At 41.3% G+C, this 20,324-nt stretch overlaps 1 protein-coding gene across 1 annotated transcript; it reads right to left on the bottom strand.

Moving 5' to 3' along the window:
- Positions 1-254: 254 nt before the first annotated feature.
- On the bottom strand, positions 255-20,253 carry NBR1 (NBR1 autophagy cargo receptor). The gene is made up of 21 exons (XM_069877256.1): positions 20,081-20,253; positions 17,352-17,414; positions 16,040-16,058; positions 15,634-15,656; positions 14,640-14,855; positions 14,010-14,084; positions 12,728-12,945; positions 11,513-11,677; positions 10,862-11,068; positions 9,519-9,684; positions 8,726-9,013; positions 8,137-8,289; positions 7,596-7,671; positions 7,026-7,136; positions 6,397-6,549; positions 6,133-6,267; positions 5,205-5,559; positions 4,811-4,905; positions 4,184-4,262; positions 3,330-3,435; positions 255-2,507 (listed from the first exon to the last, which is right to left on the bottom strand). The coding sequence occupies exons 1-21, from the start codon at positions 20,180-20,182 to the stop codon at positions 2,286-2,288; spliced, it is 3,027 nt and encodes a 1,008-aa protein (XP_069733357.1). The 5' UTR covers positions 20,183-20,253; the 3' UTR covers positions 255-2,285.
- Between the last annotated feature and the right edge of the window lie 71 nt (positions 20,254-20,324).

Raw genomic sequence — 20,324 nt, 5'->3', positions numbered from 1 at the left:
AACAACCCTTTCCTGGGACGTATCAAAAGAAGCGCAGCCAGCAGGTCAAGGGAGGGGATTCTGCCTCTCTGTTCCATTCTTGGGAGGTGTACAAGGCCAGGCTGGATAGGCCTTAGGCAGCCTGATTGAGTGGGAGGTGTCCCTGCCCATGGCAGGGGGGTTGGAACTAGATGATCTCTAAGGTCCCTTCCAACCCAAACGATTCCCCTCCCCCTATAGCAACAGACGTTAAATTAGACAATAGACAAGAGGCAAAATATGCACTATAGAATATATTATAAATTATACCATGCATGAACAAAATATACAGAGCCAACAGGAATGGTTCTGTCTGCAGCCAGAGCACACCTTACCCAAACCCCAGTGGAGTAACCTACAGAAAACAGCATTTCACACCAAAACGCAGTGCTCCTCCTCAAACTCTTAGTGTTTTGTTCATTTACAGAATACAATGGCATTGCGAGAACCAAAGTACACACAGAGAGCACTTGTGTCCTGCAGGGTGTTCCCTCTCAAAGCCAACAGCTACAGCAGCTTAGGAATTGCACCGGCTCCTGTGCTTCCATCTTTGTCCTTCCCTCCTCCTGGAGCAGGCAGATCCCCCAGAGGTACTCAGAACAGCACACAGAAGTTAAAAGGGAAAACACAGAAGCTCCAAGTTACAGCAAGGTCTTTCTCTGGTCCACAGCAGAGCACTGTACTGGCATACATAGACAGGGAACACTGCAAAACAGTCCCCACTGTTATTTCAAAATAAACATTTAAGAGTATATCTTCCACAATCTATAAAAATAGGTTTGAAACAGAAATGGTATGATACATTTCTTCAATTATTTTAATGGTATCTTACCTCTAAGGGAATTGTGTCTTAAAAAAAAAAAAATAAAATCACTGCTGCTCTTCACCTGGTCAGTCACAGCACTGGTACTGCCTCAGCAACGCTGTGCCAGAACAGGAACACCTCCATCTGAAGCAGCAATAATAAAACACTTTAATCGTCTCTATTCCTTGCTGCAGTAAGAGTTTGCTTGAAAGAAAGAATGGAGCCAACACTGCTGTCATGTCAGGATTCAAAGTCATCTATGGATAAATCACTGCACAGCAGTGTATAGTGCTGGTTTCTCAGGATTCTTCAAAATCAAATTGCTCTCAGCACACTTCAAAGGGAATTCTTACGATTTCCAAATTAAATATGGGCATCTAAAGCAGAATCTTGTGAGAAAAAGGAATCCTACAGCTGTGTCTATGAAACAGGAGCAGCTAGAACTACCACAGGAGAACATACACTTAAAACTGCTTGAAGTTTATGTATTTTTCAAACCAGAATGTAAGTCACACATCTTCAAGCACTCTTCCCATTCCTAAACACTGCCAGAATCTGGACTCCAATTCAGGTCTAGGTTTACGTATTCTTCAATTCCTCTATGTGGTGTTAAGAGAAAAAGAAGTTTGCACTAGGCTGAAAAAAGTTAGTGTTTTCAACTTTTCAACATTTTTACAAGGTGCCCGTAAGGATTCTCAGAAAGGCCTTTCCTACCCTTTTCTCCATGTTCAATAGAATACTTTGCTGGCTCGAATTTCCTGTTAGAGCTACATTGTGCACTATTGCTGCTAGAGACTGTTCGGATGCTGCTGGTACATTCGCTCTCTATAAGAAACACTGGCTTTCCTTGTATTCATCAGTTTAAGAACATGTTACCACTTACAGAATTTTCAGAAGTTGTTTCATGGCTGAAGATGGCTTTCATGGATGAGCAATCTTTGTCCTCTAAGAATCACTTGCAAGGTTTAAGTCTGTTACATGCACTGGACAAATCAATTACTAAACCATATCAGAAGGAACAGCTTGCTAGCTGTGGGCATCTCTTGTAAATTAAGCATGACTACGTTTTACAGCAGAATTTTACACTGTTTTCTATCCCAAAGCTTGTTAAAAGTCAACAAAATTCTTCAGCTGCCTAAAGAAAAAATTCTTACACAATAAAAGGGGAAGTTCAAAGTATTTCTACAAGATTCCTGACAAAAGGATTCAGTATGAAATTACAGACTTAAAAACTACTCCTGTAACTACTGAGGTCCAAACAACAGTTGAAATCCTGGTCTCCAATTCATGAAATACTGTGACAAGCACTGTTTGACATTTCCATGAGAGAAATGCTGAAAGCTCAAAGAAAAGCCAAAGGTTCAGTCACACCTCCAAAGAGAAAGCAGCCAGGAGCAGCCTGCTGCTGTTGCGGTGTTTAATGAGAGTTTACTCAGAGGATTCTTCCCTCTACCATGAAGGTTCAGCACCTACTGCTGTACCAGTCACTGTTGTTGATCTGAAGCAATTCCGTTACCACTTGAACCATGTTGTTGTTGTGTTTCTTCAGCAGTCGCAGGTTCAGCTGCCTGTCACAAAAGCCCATCTCACACAGACTGGACAGAAGAACGGCAGTGTGCTCTTCTGTAGCTGCAGGCTGTTGAAGACAGAGGATGGCGTTATTGCTTCTAGAAACAGACACTGCCTGAAAATATGCAGTCAATTTTCAGAAAGTGAACTTAAGGCAACGCTTAGCTAAGTCAGAAAAATCAGTTCTGCTTTAGCTCTAACAAGAACAGCAAGATAAGCTATAAAAAAATATACTTTTTGCCATTTGAAGCAGTGGTCCTGTATTACACTGGAATATAAATAAGGCACAGAGGTCTTTTAGTCCACAATTAAGTGTTTATATTCACTTTCACTGTTCATTTACCAAGGTGAATTACTACTCTTACACGATGCTGTTGCTTAGTCTAGAGAAAAGGGGACTGAATGGAGACCTGATGCTCTCTACAACTCCCTGAAAGGAGATTGTAGCAAGGTTGGGGCTGGTCATTTCTCCCTGGTAGCCAGTGACAGGACAGGGGGACATGGCTTCAAAATGTGCCATGGGAGGTTTAGGTTGGATATTAGGGGGAATTTCTTTACTGAAAGGGTTGTCAAGCATTGGCAGAGGCTGCCCAGGGAATAACTGAGTCACTGTCCCTGGAGGGGTTTAAAAGACAAGTAGATGATATACTTGGGGACATGGCCTAGTGGCAGACTTAGCAGGGCTGGATCGATGGTTGGACTAAGTGATCTTAAAGGTCTTTTCCAACCCAAACCATTCTATGATTCTAAGACACCCCTCTATCCCCATGGTACAGTTCCCTGCCTGCCAGCAGAACAGCCCACCTCAAAGGGTGCCATTAATATCAGGACTTTACTGTTGCATGAAGTCCCACACATCAGTAATGCTTTTGAAGTACAGACATACAGTTTTAAGGCTAGCAATCTATGAAACACAGCACACGGAACAGACAGTTACCTGTTCCATAATGGGAGGTCCAGCAAATAATGCTTTATAGGCAGAAGCGGCAACCGACAAAGCTCCTTTAACTATTTCTCCAGCAATGCTGCTTCCTTGAGGGTATCTGTGGAGAAGCCAGGTATCACTTTAGGGTAAGTAAAGCCACATTTCACGTGAAATGCAAGTCTCTTTCTGTTGATGCACCAACTGAGGTTTAGTTCTTATGGGAAAGAGCAACCTATGATCCAAAGGAATCATTACTGTTTGGGAACTGAGGTCTCCAGGCAGCTCATTCCTTCTTTCTTGATTCCTTCTATGAAATTGTGGTTTTATGCTCAAGTACATTGTTTCCAAATAGCCACATTATGGAAAGCAAAGAACGAAGTACTCTCACCCAGACAAGAAAGTCTATACATGAAAGCTTGGCACTGTGACACATCCATTCCCCATAGAAACTTCCACTTGTTTTCCACCAGTTCTTAAGTCACTTAATAACCTGTTCAGTGTTTTGTCTTATTCCTCCAGCCTCAGTATCTTAAGATGCTTAACTTTGTAGCTAACTATTTTAAGCCCTATTTTAAGCATCCCAAGATTTTCCACAAAACCTCACAGATTTTTAAAAGGATTCAGCTTGAGCTTTTCATACACTTTTGCTTGTCAATTCTGTATCCTTTGTAGTCCAGTCTAAGTAGAAACATAGATCTGATGAAAATACACAGCATTATATAATTCAGCCTACGTTTCCTTTAAGAAGGGAGGCCTTTCTACCAGGACACTGACTACGTGAAGTCTGTAAACCAGGACTAAGTGACTAAATTAGCAGTTCTTAGTTTAGCACAGTATTTGTGAAGTCACAGCTCCAGATTCATTACCTTGGGTATTCTGAGCACTTCTGTTTACTCATTAGAAATCCAGAAGCTCCTGGTCCATGACTGTCTTCACCACTGGGTTCTGGAACAAGAAGAGAAGAAATATATCAACATGTTCAGCCAATGAGAAGCAACATGCACATAAATGGTAAGGAGAGGGATTCAGGCCAAAATTAGTACTTTCAAGTTCAGTTATCCAAACACAAACTAGGTATACAGGATTCCCACTGCAGTCAAAACAATCAAAAGCATTTCAGAAGTCATTTGGCTGATTAGTCAGTGGGTGTTTGCTTTAAAACATGAACTGCTGTCTCACTGCTTAGTGACTGTAACAACTGCTCAAGTACATGGTTCATTAATTCCAGCATGAGGTAATTTTCCAGATGTCTACTAGTACTTCTAAGTACCCTCCCACCATTTCTAATGAACAGATGCTCTTTAGCTGATCCACAAAGTCAATTATTTCTTTATTCAAGCCTTCTGTGTAGTAAAATTTCAATACCCAGACAAAAACACAATCATTACTTGGTAGATTTCTGCTCTCAAAAATAACAAGACATCACGTCCACTACTAGCCATAAGGAATAGGCAATAACTGTGGAGGTAACCTTCATTAAGTACTGTCAATACCTTCTCTTATTTGATTATGAAGAGGAAAAAAGATATTGTCTGAAGCTGACATGCTTGGTTCTTGGAAGGCAGGATTCTGAAGAGATGCAAGATTCCTGAGAACATAAGGCAAAATGATTATTTTTACCTACATGTGTCCATGCAGAATTAAAGTAGTAAGCTAAGGTCAACAGATAAAACAAAGAGCTTCACACACTCCCTTCCTTTCTCTCTGGTGCTCCCCTCATCAGTGAGCAAAGGCTTTATAAAAAGCCACAGGACTTAAGACGTTCTCTCCAGTATGTGACAAAACTTTTGTTGCAACAGTTTGTTTGGACACTGAATTCAAACGCAATGCCTTGCAGACTCTACAGCACGGCTACGGTAACCATTAGTTCTTGTCCAAGAAGCATACCTTTCTGCCTGGGGCGAGGTGTCAGCCATCTCTGGGGTTAATGGCACTACAGCCAGTACTTCTGAAGTTGTCAAAATATCACCAGAGCTGTGGATCTGTGGCTGGCTTCCCCCTTCTGGATTCTCTGCTCCTGTTTCAGGTTCTCCTGTCTTTTCTAAACTGGGCTGAGAAAGTGCTGAACTATACATGGACTCCCCTAAAGGACGACTGGTGTCAAAGCACTCAGGAAGAACAATGATATAATCCTCTGATGAAGCAGAGGAGCCTTGACTTTGAACATCATCTTTATCATCATCTTCATCAGAATTGCCAGTGTCACTACAGGGGTTTGCTCTCTCAGACAGCAGAAGGTCCCCTAAGAGGGGAAAAAAGAGAAGTATTAACAATTGCCCATTTTGCGTGGATAACAAAGACAGTATCATCCCCTGCAGAAAAGGGAAGGATTCAGGAACAACCACAAACCTCTGCAGCTGATTTTACTGGTATAATTCTCATTGTCTACTGGGAGAGGATGAGGTATAGTGTGAAAGAGTAATATAACTTACTGAAAACCCTATGCAGATATGCTGCTGTTATTAATGCTTATGATAAAATCAGGAACAAGAGCTACGCTCAGAACTTAAAACAGTAGTTTTATCAGAAAGGTCAAAGCACTAACATCAAGCTATGCACAGAATATGTAGTATCAGCCATGCTTACCATACAAGCACTTATTTGAACACCTCATCAGAACCTGCACATCTCAAATTTCATTTTTTTCTCTCTAAAGTAGCTGTTAAAACTAGCTGCTTATGCAGAGTACTAACACCATTTTTCTGATCTAATGAGGATCAATGTCCTAGAACAGTGCCAGATCTTTTTACACCTGATTTTTTTTTTTGCAGCCTGCATGACAGCTTTATCTTAAATTGAAACCTTTTTTACTTACCCAAGTCATTTTCTATCGTTGCCTCTGACTGATGAATCTTTGCTTCCTTTTTAGAAGGGGATTTAGTTTTTATGCTAGGGGATTCTTCATTTATCATACTGCAACCAAAGACGTCTTGTAATGTTTGTGAAGAGTCTAATAAAACAACCAGAGAAAAAAAACAATTAAAAGTGGTTTTGCCATCTGCAGTACAGGGCAGTTTTGTGGCAAGCATGTGACTGCAGTAAAGCAAAGCCAGAAAAAGCAGGTAAAGGCAGTACTTACTGCGGAGGATTTGCTTTTTTTGTGGGGGCTTATGGTCAGGTGCAGCATCCAGGGTTAGAGAGCGAATGACAGTTTCACAGACAAACTGAGTCCCACTCATATCTTCCTCCCCTTCCTCTGGATGTTCAGCTTTCACTTTCACTGAGCAAGAATCTGCAGGAAAGCAGGCCATTATTCCTTTGAAAGGGAAACAGCAGATTATTCTAACACCGCCACAAGGAAATGTAAGTTTAGGAACTTTTTAGGCTAGCCAACACTGACTCTTTATTAATTCTCTTTAAAAACTGAAAGCTTTTGGAGTTCAGTTTAATGTGAAAGTGATGGAGTATCTGGATTGTTTGAGTATAATCTACTGTATAAAGGGCAAATTGTTGATTCTTCCAACAATTCAAGTAGCCAGACAAATCAAGAGAAGCATTTATACTTCTGAATCCTATGTTTACTATGCTTAAACATCTACAATCGGAGGGTAGCATCAGACTATACGTTTAGGAGCCAAGTAACTGTCTGTTCACAGAAAGGAAAGACAGGAGTTACAATTCTTTTCAGGCATCAGGACTGCCAACAGCACAGAAGTGACAATATCCCCTCCTGCCCTCACCCCTAAGCTCCCCATGACAACTACTTACCAGACACTGGCTTAAATCCACTCCCTTCATTCTCCTCCTCTATCTGACCTAAGCCAGGTTTTTCCAGCAAGGGGCTATCGTGAGGCAAAGGGGACATGCATGGAGTCATGACTGAAAAACAAAGGCAAAGGTAATTGGCACTGAAGGAGCAGGAGCCTTCCTTACTCCAGAAGGCAGCTTTTTGACAAGTTATCCTTTTTCAGGGTGTTTTTCCAAGACTGCAGAAACTCTATTATCTGACAAGATAATTTGGTGAAATAAGCAACTAGCTTTGCATTATGCTGGATGAGCAAAGACAATCACAGCCTTCTTCAGTGTCTGGGATCTTATGGTCTTAGATATGCAAAGCTGAAAAGAAGCCACGACTGAAATACACAGAAGATATAAAGCACAATCAAATATCTCCTACAATAGCACAGCAAAAAATAAAAAAAAAATGACAAAAGAGCTGGGAATACACTCCAGCCTGAAGAGCAAATAAGCCTTTTGCACAACTAAATTCAGCTTTTCATTGGGTAAACAGTTAACTTAGAATGCTAGAGACAGGACACAATATGAAGACAACCTTACCAACAGGAGTGTTGTGCGGCACTCGCTCCAATTCCTGCACAATATTGATGTCCAATAGCTCAAAGGACAGCAAGTCCTACAGAAAGGAACACAGTTTTAATCAGCAAACCCTGGAATGGAATCTTATGCTGTACTTCCCAACACCAGAGCCCATTCACTTCCAAATATGCCTACATCCACTTTGTTAGTTACTGGGCATCATCTCAGAGGTCAGTTTTCCCATAACTTATATCCACGTCACAGAATATGGTACACAAATTAGGGCAGGAAGAGGCAAAGCTCAGTATTCCCTTGCTCAGGGCCACGTAAAGACCTGACTGTCACTCCTTGAGATTCTTGGTTTGTCCTGCACATACCTACAGTCACAGTCTTTAATACCAATTCAAGAAAACAGTTCTGTTATGTAAAACACAATATTCACTTTGCAAAAATACAGTGGCTATTTTAGAGCCCAGAAGCTTTTTATTCTCATGGATGTCTGTACCTAGGTATCACATCCAAGGTGGTTTGTTTTATCTCTACATGAATTTTAGCACTTTACCTGTGCAGTGAGGAGATCAACAGATGGGATATAAAATTCTCTCTCACTAGGCAGGTTTTTCATCTTTAAAGGAATAGCTGGCAGAGGTATTTCAGCCTGCTGCATGATTTCACCCGTCAGTTGAGCACTTGCTTCTGTCTTTAAGGAAGGATGCTGGAAAAGCAAAAGAAAAAAAAAAAAATCCCAGAATACCCTTAGGCAGGCAGCAAATAAAACAATTAGGTTAAATGCAAAGCCTGCGTATTGTATACAAGAACACAACTAACTTGAAGGGATTTAATTCAACTCATTTTAGAGCAAAAATAACAAGATCTAACACCAAGTGCAATCTTGTAGCATTTGAACTCAAAGAACTCAAATAGCTGCAGCAGACTGATAACTAATCCCATGCCTGTCAAAAAGAATGGTCATTTTAGAACTTACAGGTGCAATGGAAGTTGTGTTTCTTCTCTATTTGAAGCAAACAACTAACATAATCCCCTGGAAATCAATACACTTAAAGGACACTACATCATTGCACCAACCAGTATTCATTGTTCCTTCAGCTAGGCAACATGAAGTTGCCCCAAATTCCACATGAGCCACTTGCCTGTTTGATGCTGGAAGCTTTAACCTTCTGACAGGAATCAGAATCCTTCCAATTGCTTTCTAGAGAGTCAGCCGCTGGGGAAGGATCCACGACAATACTGCACCAGATCCTGGGCCCAAACTGTTCACCTCTGTGTGACAGCCTCCAGTGAGAGGTGTAAGTTCCTTCTATATTAGGAGCTACAAACTCAACCGAAACAGTTCCTACTTGTCCTGATGGAAGCGATGGTACTACCACATCTTTTTTTTCAGAGGATGCCAAAGTCAGATTTCCCCACATAAGTTTCAGCTGAAATATTCAACACAAAAATCCAAAATTAACTTCACAAGTGTCTCTGCAAACTCTGGGCAGTAAGGAGTAGGTAAAGTTCCTCTGTTGAAAGGCTTTGTAGATACTGGGCAAGGAGAGAAGAGGCTGCTAGTAAACATTCTCACAGGAGTCACTGTCGCCACAAAGTAAGAACTCAGCACTCAATACAAACTCAGTCACTCACAAAAGAAAGGCTTTTTGGAGTCAGAAAAGCAACAGGCCTGCTGTAAACAGCGTTGATCTGTAACACTATTATAACAGCACCACAAGACATGTTCACCGGTGCTCATCTTGACTGCTTTCCTCCCATGCTCCACAATTGTGGAGAGTACCTAGGCAGCTCCCTGCCCAAGAACTCCCAGCTTGTGAATTAACAGCCCAAATGAAATCCCAAATGGGTTCCGACACACAATTCAGAGTCCTAATGCATGCCAATATTATCTTCCAGAACTACTTTATGGTGTAAAAGCAATAGCAAAGATACCTTTGTGTCTGAGCTCCATTCCACACTGCCAGTATTTTTCATTCGCCAGTGTTTGACAAACTTGGTTCCGGGTTGCAAATGGGTCCCATCTGGCAAATTCTCATCCACAAATACCGCACTTAGTGTTGGGACAATTGCTTGGAAGGGTTGACAGGGACTCCTGGGACTGGGGGGGGAGGAAACAAAAAAAACTACACCAAAAACCCACCAAAACCAAGGAAGCTGTTCAGCCACTAGGTCACTGGCTCAAAACAGAGGAGGCCATTTAGTTTGTTTTCTTCTCTTATCTCTACAAGTGCTTCAAAATTCTAATATTTTAGCTATTGTTTTCTTCTGAAGCATACACACAACATAGCAGATTTCTCTCCTTCGCTTAAGGAAAAAAAGAAACATCCAAACAAGATTTTCTGTTAAACCTGAGTTCTGTACCTATAACAATATTCTTCCAAATAAGAAAAAGGTTCCCTCTTCTTCATCTCGCCATGCTATTCTGTTAGAGAATGAGGCCATTATCTTTCAAACGCTGAATCAAAAAGATTGTGCTGTAGTCTAAGTGCTGGTATCTTTTATTTGGCCTCACAAGCAACACTTTATAACAAGATAACAGGTTTTTTTTCCCCTAAAAGGGGCTCAAAACCAGATTTAATCCAAAGCTTTACTGTTAATTCAGGCACACTAGTGAAGTGGTTCATGCACATGTCAACTTCAAAAGATCTTAAGAAAAGAATTTGGACCTAGATTTGCATTGGTTTTGTCCTGTAATATACTTGTTCAGCAAAGAGGAAGCAGAGAAAGCTATTTCAAGCTCTCCACAAATTTAAGTAACCGACTGCTGTTAATATGACTTTTAAATGCCCTAAATGGAAGGGATGAATTAAGGAGACTGGAATTGTACAGTTTATACCTGTACATCCATAAAACCAAAGGGAACAGAAAATGCAAATTGTGTGCCTGCTAAGAGTGCTGCCTAGTGAGCCTCAGCCTAAGATCACATAAGAAAAGAAAGACAGCACTGAATATAAGCACACAGGATGTACTTAACTTTATACAGGTACTTAATATAGCAAGAAGATACAAACTCCTAGGCACTTCCCTTCCTCCTAGATCTATCTATATTTAAGTTTCTGGAAATAATTATCAGTTGCTTTTTCACTTTCCTACTCTGCTCTCAAGTAGAAGCAATAAAAACACTAAATTCCATTTAGATAAAATTCTCACAGGTTCTAATGACAAGTGATACTTTAAATGAGTGATTTCATAACCTTCCTCCTGCTACTTGAACTTGGTCTCATTGCAAAAAGCCAGATAGCACAACAAAATGCTCAGCTAACACCATCTCTTACAGGAAGGTATTAGGTTGGAGACTTTCAGATTTCAGAGGAGGTGAGCCACTAGTTTCCAATACGTGGACAGAGTTCCACAGATGAATTTTCCTGTGCAGTTTTAGCTGTTTTTTCAGCTCTCGGACCTCTGCTTTTCGTTGTTTCTTCTCTGCTCGTAATCTTTGCTTTTCTGCCTTCAGAAATCGTTTGTCCATCTGTTTCTGGAGCCTGCAGAGAGAATAAGCCACCATGTTACAATACATTAAATTGATTAGACTATATCCAACGCAGTCTTAGTCTCAAAGGCAACATTTTAGGAAACATCTCACACTTCTAAGCTGGATACCAGATGTCTTGAGGAACATCTTCATGGTTGCTTTGTGAAGATATTTTGAATGGCCTCAGTGAAAAGAAACCAATCAACTTAAAGGCAGAATTGAGTATGCTCAAAGAATAAGCAAGCTCTCAAAGCTTGCTACCCACCCATGTAAACATTCTGTCTTTTCTACTTTGTTATAAAAAATAGATTTGCAACTCAGGCAACTGAATACTATTTCCATTTCCTGTTACCGCTAAATCTAATATACAAGCTGAACATCAACCTCAAAACAGGTGTTTCCCACTTCGCTATAGGGATAATCTTGCCAGGTATTGATAAGAGCCACCATTTACCTAACTTGCTCCAGAGTAGCAGGCAGGCGAGACGAAAACTCTGCAAGGCTGTAGTTCTCAGCAACACATAGTACAGGTCTCCGCAGCTTTAACAAGATGTGATTAGGATCATGGGCGTATGTTCCTGCTTCACATTGTTCACAGATGTTGTAGGCTGGACAAAGGCTGCAAAGTGGAAAAGGCAGAAGGTTACCAAGAGGCAGACGAATTAATGCACTGGAAAGACACTAAAGGATGATTAATTCCTTACACTTCTGCAGAGAAACAGCTCTGTTCATACTACCACAGTAAGCAGTGCATGAGCAAAACAAAAGCAAGTTCCGACTTATACATCAATATATGGAGCCATCTGGAATACCTACATCAGTATCTCTTCCCTTGGCAAAACTGCACCACAGTTCCTGCTTCTTTCTTGAACACCCATTGAAAAGAACTGATGCTTCCTTTAGCACAAGTGACTAACAATTGTTTCTATAAAAGGTAAAACACTACACTGAAATCTGATGCCCAAACCAGCATTATACTTATGAAAACACAGAGGATAAGTCAACTGAAGTATTCAGGGATGCAAAAAAATTGGTCCTACAGGAACAGCACTGGTTAAAAGACCATCAGCTCCTGCCCTTGAGAAAAACAAACATCAGAAGAAAATTCCCTGCTGGCCTTCCACTCACTGTTGCTGCCTAGTCTTAAAGTACCTTTAAAGCAATTGCCTCATTCAAATAATGTCACTTTCAACACCTCACTTGAGAGACTCAATGAAACATATTTCATATTACTAAACTGACAACAAGAAGATCATTAACAAAAGGCATGACCTGCTGTGGTCTCATAGACCATCAGAGAAAGGACTACTTCAGACTGGTGGTTCTAAGTTTTGCTTTTTTATTAACTGAAAAAACCACTTTACAATTACTACATGTTATACGCAAAAAAGGTAAAGTGTTCAAGACTACAACAAGTGTTAAAGTTCTCTTACTTTGTTTTAACAAGGTTTTCTCAAACTAGCATTAATCTTGCTCTTATGCACAAAAAGTCTGGTCACCGCAGCAAAGAACACGAGCTGCCTGTGAGACGCATACTATAGGTTCTGACATTTACAGCATGTTACAGACCCGAAATTGAGAAGTCTACGATACTAAGATAGTTTCTCAGGCTCATTCATGTGCCCTACACGTTAGGTTTCCCACCCAGGCATCTCTCATCATACCCTACCTGCACTGGTAGCGAACTCCAACAATTCGAGCCTGGCAGTTGCAGCAGGACATCAGCCAGTCACACTGGTTGCCATTCCCTGATGGGCTCTCTGAAGTTGGAGGTGCTGCTGTAATAGAGCTCTCGGAAAAATCTGGTGGCTGATTGTGATGAACAAGCTTCTCATACAGCTTCTGTTCCAGTTTCTCAACAGTTTCCTTAACTACTTGTTCCCTGAACTGGAAAAAAATTAAAGTAGTCAAGCATGAGACCCACCTATGCAGCTTCAAAAGTTCGATCAGATTGTCCCAAGTCTCCCAACTCATACATCAAAGCAGCTCAGAATCCACTACCCATTCCCCAAGTACATTCCAGATGAAATTAAACAAGTATTGTTTTCATCAGAGGATTTGTATTTTAGAAAATACCAGCACATAGGTTTTAACAAGGCAAATTAAAAACTATACATCTATGTTTATGATATTAAGGGTTTTCTATAACATTGCATGAAGGGCAGGAAACTAATCTGAAAGAATTAACTCCAAACAAAACCCTCTGGAGTCTCCATCATAAAGTACTGACTTTGTCCAGCAGGGATGTTTTAAATACAAGCATTAAATTCTTCTAACTTTAGTTTGTATGAAGAGGTAGCAAAGGAAAGGTGATGCTAGAAATAAAAGCTTAAATGCATATATACACACTACCTATCTATCTATCTATAAAATGATTATTAGCTGTTCAAAACAAGTTAATGCCTACATCTTACTAATCTATATGTTATACTGACTGGCCTCCCAAAAGTATTTTCTTAGACTGAACAATCAAGAAAAGCAAGTCTATCAAATGATAACCTTCAAATCGCCAGAAACTCGAAGTATTACCCTGCTGCAACTGGTTAAACAAGAGCCTCTGACAGCAGCACAGTGTTCCATGCTCTCTCTCATGTGCCCTGAAGTTCCTATGACTATCTGGAGCACCACAAGGACTCCAGCATGGAACCTGCTTAAAACTGCACTCAAACCAATCAAGTTTATAAACCACAACCACTCACTTTTAACAAGCGATAGCACGTATAAAAACTTTTTTTTTAAGGTAACATCAACTCTGTACAGTCACAGCTAAGACTGCTAGCTTCCATTTACCACCACAAAAGTGAAGTGATTAGATGCTTAAATGCCCTTTAGGATCCTGGTCACAAGTACCGAGAGCAAGGGCTATCTTAAGCATTGCAGTTACCTTTTCCACCCACAGCCTCTTATGTGTTCCTTTGAGAATACTAACATTGAGAAGAAAATACACTTACTGTTTCCAAGTAGCTAGTAAACCATTCTGGAGGATTTTCATCTGTTCTTTCTGTTGTAGCACGATTTAACTTTTGCTGGAGGAAAAAAAAAAACCAAACAAAATAAATACACCACAAAAATAAGTCACCAATCATAAGTATACAAGGCTGCAGAAAACCCTTGATACAACAAGTAAGCCACCTCCAAAGAGCTCTCCTCTCAAGTGTCTTTACAAAAGAAAAACCCCTTCGAGTTCCTGGAAAAGAAAGACAAAGCAGGCACTAACATTTTCCTGGAAAATTTCTGGGGTTTTAGCATTTGGTATAATTACACATGAAATCCAAAGAAGCCAAGTCAATCAGAAGTTACTGGATGGCAACCAAGGCCTCAGGAGACCAAGTGCTTAGTTTATCGAAATGTTTAAGAAAGAAATACAGATTTTAAGTTGATCAAAGTGCAGCATCAAAATAGCCTCTTGAAGCTATTCAAATAAATTTGTGAGTGTCAGTGGATGCAGGTAGCTCAAAATGAAGACCAACTTCTGAACTCAATTTTTTTTGTGTGGGTAAAGATGACAATCAGTTTATAAAGTGAAATACAGCTGTGAATTCTTGGTTTTAATGAATATACAATCCACCTCCGCCTCCTACCTGAATCGTCAGCTCCTTCTCGTGTTTTATGTCTTCTTCTAACCCCTGAGCTAGCATGGGGTAGCGCAAAAGAGGTTTCTTCTCATCTTTTGATGCCAACTTTTCTATCACAGGTTTTTCACACAGTTGTGAAGAACAAGCATACAAAGCTGCTTTTGGAGAAGAGTTTCTCTCATATACAGTCATCTGAAGTTGATTTCCTTGTTTAACTGCAATCTAAATAAACAGTACATAAAAAGACGAATATTTACTCCACTTACAACCAATACATAAATCCTGTGAAAACACAGCACTGCAGTGGAAAGGCTGGGGAAAGACTAACACAAACACAAAGACGCTGAGTGAAATACAAGGTATGGTCAGCTGAGAATATATTCTGCCTGTAAGGTTACCAACAAGCTTATTAAAAAGTTTATTACAAGCAGAAGGTTAATTATGCAGCTGTTCTGCAGGAATTTTTCAATCTACAATAAAGTTGTTCCTAGAAGCCAGTAACCAACAGAGATTTTGGGCAGAAACTTAAAAGTAAATTTTAATTTATTACTATTTTCAAATTATTATCAGATATGAAATTCAGACCACGAGCAAAAAGTTCTGAAAGCATTAGTATTGTATAACTGAAATCTAAAGGAATGCAATTCTTATTTTGTGTAAGTCAAATTAACTGCTTATCAAGTAACCAAGTGCTGATACCAATTAAAGTTTTATTGCCAAAGAGTACATTAGAGTTCAGCAAGATTTTTAAAGGGATGTCATTAGAGCCCAATATCTCCAAATACAGGATTACTGCTTAAGTAATTCAACTAATTTATACAAATCAAGATTAGCCTGGATAGAAAAAAAACTGTAGCAAATCATTCAAGCTGGCATCCAAAGCTACAGAACTAAGCTATTCTGACTTCCATGGGCCAGGTAATGCTGGTTTTTTTTCTCAGCTACATCAATTTTAATTGGAGAAGGATGAATACATTGAAAAAAGTCAAAGACTATTTACCTTCAGAGCTTCTTCATATTCCTCTAAAGAAAAAGGGAAAGAAATGTAAATTTTCCCTGTCTCATACAACAGATCTAAATTTAGCACATAGCACTTAAGGACCCTTACATCAGGGAGTGTCTCCCATACCTTCTGTAAGTTCTTTAAAAATAGAGCTACTGAAGGAAAAAGTTTTATCCACAGTGACAAGCAAACATTCTCACAGCCTAGAGACTTAACAGTCCATTAATTTAGCTATTTCAAATTTGCTCCTATGGATTAAAATTGTTTTCCTTTGGGCACTATTTCACACTCAACCACAAAAAATCCAATCTAAAAAAGCAAAGCATTCTCAACTGCTTCTCCAAACACATGAACAGAAGTGGGGCGTCTTTACTGATTTCATTTCAGGAGGGTAGCAGCTCACCTTTGCTGTTCACAGAGACCTGTAAAGAGAAACAGCAGTGACTGACAACCCCCAAAACATTTTTGTGATTCCCTTAAAATTAACACGCTTTCAGAATACACGTACTTTCCAGAGTTTCCAAAATACCACATCCCTCGGGGTACTTGCTGTTGCTGCCATGTCTAATCATTAAGTGGTGTTGTGGTGTTCTGGAGCAGATCATGTTCTCTACTAGATTTGCACAACACGCAAGGTTTCTGGCATCCAGAACAAGCGTGGTCCCATCTACCAGAAAAGAGATCCCCCTTCTACCGCTGGGTTCACTATGCAAGTACACAGAGGTTTGACCCATCTGCTTCTAACACCCAACAGGAAACACTTAAATGTTCCTTTGATTTAAATACACACCAAGCCCATTCCCTACAGGTCCCCTACTTAGCAATTTTGCACACAGACATTACGAATACCAGAAGCTATATAATCACTACAGCATTGCATCATTCTCAATCATGTTTACTCCATTAGACTTTGAAAAAGACTTTTCATAGCTGCATCTAAATATACACACAGGAAAACAGGGGGGGAACGCATCCCTGAAATGCCACTAGACACATCCTGACATTTCCCCCTAGGGGAAAATCTTAAAGACAAAGATCTCCCTGGCTGCAGTTTCACAAAGCTACAAACCAGGTAGCATGACAGAGTCTGCAAAAATTTTAGAGTAGAATGTAGCTCTTTAACAGAACAAATCTCTAGATAAACAAAAAGAACATGAGAGGTTGAGGTTGTACTAAGCCGGAAGTTACTCAACAAGGACAACCAGAAGTAACCAATTTGTTTTTGCAGTCAGTAATCTGCTTGGAGATTACAGTATTTGCATGAAACAAGCTGAGGATTTGAGTACACCGATCACTGAAGCGAACATATGCTAGCGATAAAGGACCTACGTATCCCAGGGGAAGGAAGGGAGACTGAGGAGACAGGGCTTTACCATGGCTGCAAACACAAATGGCTAAAACTCCCTTACTCTGATAAAACAAAAAATAAGGAATCCCTCTAGAGAAGCATCCCTCACTCAGAGCACAGAGCCACTGGCTGCTTCTGGAGGGTGGGAAGGAGAAAGGCAGGAGCTTCTAAAAATATATTTAAGAATAAGTATACTACATTTAGAATTGAACCACCAGCCTATTTTTTTATTTAAAATGGCAAAAGCATCACCACTGGTCTGCACAACAGACACTCCTAAAGGACCCACCACTAATTGTCCAGATGCAGAAAGATTCACACCAGTCACATACCAGCAGACCTGTTTGGGGGAGGGGGATTGTTTTACCTCATCATTATCCTCATCAATGTATTTGATCTGAATGTTGTCCAGGTCAAATGAAACTTTCACCTGTAAGGGAAAAAAACCACAAAACCACAATGAGGGAGGACTACAAATGTTTTCAGTTAATCGAGTTATTGGTAGAGAAATATGCTTTAACACTCATGCCTCCCTTCAGTTTGTCAGTGGAAATTAACACTGTTTTACCAAATCCATTCTTCTGGAGTTGAACAGCTCTCCCCAGTGCTTTGCTCGCCTCCAGCCTTTGCTAACTTCCTCGAATGAAAACAAACAATTCATTTCTTTCACATCTCACCTCCTCTAGTTAATGCTTACCCTAAAACAAATAATAACCTTTCCATTAGCAGAGGACTAGCTCAGGGTTAACGAACTCCCAGTAAACACTGTCACATACAAAGGCTAAAGCCCCGAGTCAGAGTGCTAACTTTTCCATTAAAAGCACCAGGAAAACAGTTCACAGGTGAACAACTTGCCCCTTCTCCAACCTAGGTGTGTTTTGAGAAACTAAGATTAATTCAAGTATTAAAAACGCTGAAGTATCTCACTCTACCATGCACTAGCTAATGCACTGTACATCTGAACATTTAAACCTATTAGATAGATCAGAATTAGGAGAATAAAGCCAAGCAGCTACTTTGTAGATTGCATTAACAAAACAGAAAAAAACAACAAGCAACCCATGAGCAAAGACACCTGTTTCCCTGTGTTGAGTAACAATTTGAGGCTCACATACATTTTTGTATCATTTAGCTGCTAAAGTATATTTCGCTCAACAGAAATTCTCTCTGAAAAACTGCTCTATACACAAGAAATGCTGCTTGCCTGGACCTAGCAGAGGAACCCCAGCAGCCTGAGAAGGCAGCCGATGCTAGGACTCGCACAGAAGCACAAGAGCACAATGACATAACTGCACACATTCTACAATTCCACAGGTGGGTTCTTCCACCGATACATCCCAAATTAATTCTGGGAGTGCAGGAAGAGAAATGACTCAGCCTATCAAGCAGCAGCTGTGGTCTGTATCTGTGCTGCCTGGTACTGCAGGTTGTTCCCCTAAATCTCCAGCTAGAACCTGTAATCAGGTCACCCCTTATAAATAGCAGACACCTTTAGTAATACACTAAAACACAAAGAAGACACAGTTAAACTTATTCCCCCTTAAAACAGTAATCCACACAGCACACTGAAGCACAGAGGCACCCAGTACTACCACAGTGGTTAGAGAAATATTGTCATACAGAACAACACGGCTTGAACACACCCACCCTCACTCCCAGACTACTGAGGATTAAGGGCAACACTGCTTACATAGCAACCTGCTTCCAGCTGTGATGCAAGTAGGGGTCTGCATAGTTCAGACATTCCTCCGGGGTCTACTTAACACCAACTGTTTTAAGCCTGAACTGATGCCTAGTCCAAATGACTAGAGCAGCAAGTGAAAATGAAGCAGTTTAAACTTGAGTAATTCACAATGCAAGAACCTCTTACAAGGCCCACTAAGAGAAATAAAATCACTGCAGCTTCCTTCCACCTCAGGCAATTACAGGCATTTTCACTAAATCACACTGGAAATAAACTTCCAAACAAAGCCTCTCCAAGTGCATGATACACAAACCTACACGAGCAGCTGCCTTCATACCTGGCCCACCAACAAACCTGCTGTCTCCCAGCTAACACGTTCCAGAAAACAGAAAACTAAAAGAATACGTTAAGGACTCCGTACCCCAGAGAGCAGAGATAAACCTTCGGGGAACTGTTCAATAAGCAGGTGGTGAGTGTTATTTCACTGTATCTACAGGAATGTGTAAAAGAATGGGATACAAGGGGAATGGAAGGTGCTTTACAGAGACAGAATGCTAAAACCACGTATCCACAGAACAGGTCGCCTAGAAAAGTGCGGCTGCCCCAAGCCTAGAATCATAGAATACCTTGGGTTAGAAGGGACTAGAAGCCATCTGGTTCCAACCCCCCTGTCATGGGCAGGGACACCTCCCCCCACTGGATCTGGTTGCTCTAAGCCCCATCCAACCTGGCCTTCAACACCTCCAGGGATGGGGCAACCTGTTCCCATGCTTCACCACTTTCACAGTGAAGAAATTCCTCCTTATGTCTAGTCTAAATCTGCACCTCTCCACTTTATACCCATTGCCCCAAGTCCCATCACTACAAGCCTTTGTAAACAGTCCCTCCCCCAGCTTCCATGTAGGCCCTCTTCCCTAGAAACGTTCAAGGCTAGATAAGGCTGGCAGCAACTGGATCCAGTGGGAGGTGTCTGCCCATGGCAGAGGCTTGGAACTGGACAGGCTTTGATGTCCCTTCCAACTCAACCCACTGCGATTCTACAATCCATAATTGCAGGAAAGAGCAAAGCACACAGCCAGGCCGTCACCTCCCTCAGTAAAACGGAAACCCACAAGCAACTTTATCCAGAACAGGCTTTTCATTGCAATTTATGTCCACAACAGGAGTAAATCTTACTGTTAAGTCCCAGAATAAAACCCAAGCAAACGACGATAATTCTAAGCGCCTGTGAAGCCGGGGAGGCAGCACCGGGGGAAACCAGGCGGGAGGCCAACAAGGAAACTAGGCGGCGGGGTAGAACAGGGGAGACCGGGGGAGAATGCCCACCGGGAAAACGGGAGAGAGAAGGGGGAAGGGCCCAAGGAAACGATAGTGGGGGAGAAAAAATGAGAAGACATTGCGGAGGCGCTCACCATGGCCTCCACATCCGCCCACGTGGTGTGCGCCGAGTCGGACACCAGGAAGGTCTGGGTGTCCCCTCGGCAGGCGACACGGAGGCTGACCTGCGGCTCCATGCCGCGCTCCGGCTACGCAGCGCGGCGCTTCCCCGCGGCCCGGCCGATCTAACATGGCGGCCGGGGGGCGGTGCCCCACGCGCCCTCCGCACGCTGCTATTGATGGGGCCGCCTGCCAATCACCTGTCTCGCCGCTCTGATT

Source organism: Phaenicophaeus curvirostris, chromosome 26 (genome assembly GCF_032191515.1).
Source record: "Phaenicophaeus curvirostris isolate KB17595 chromosome 26, BPBGC_Pcur_1.0, whole genome shotgun sequence".
Lineage (NCBI taxonomy): Eukaryota > Metazoa > Chordata > Aves > Cuculiformes > Cuculidae > Phaenicophaeus > Phaenicophaeus curvirostris.
The sequence above is the reverse complement of the archived record's forward strand: the minus strand, read 5'-3'. Positions and strand labels throughout refer to the sequence as shown.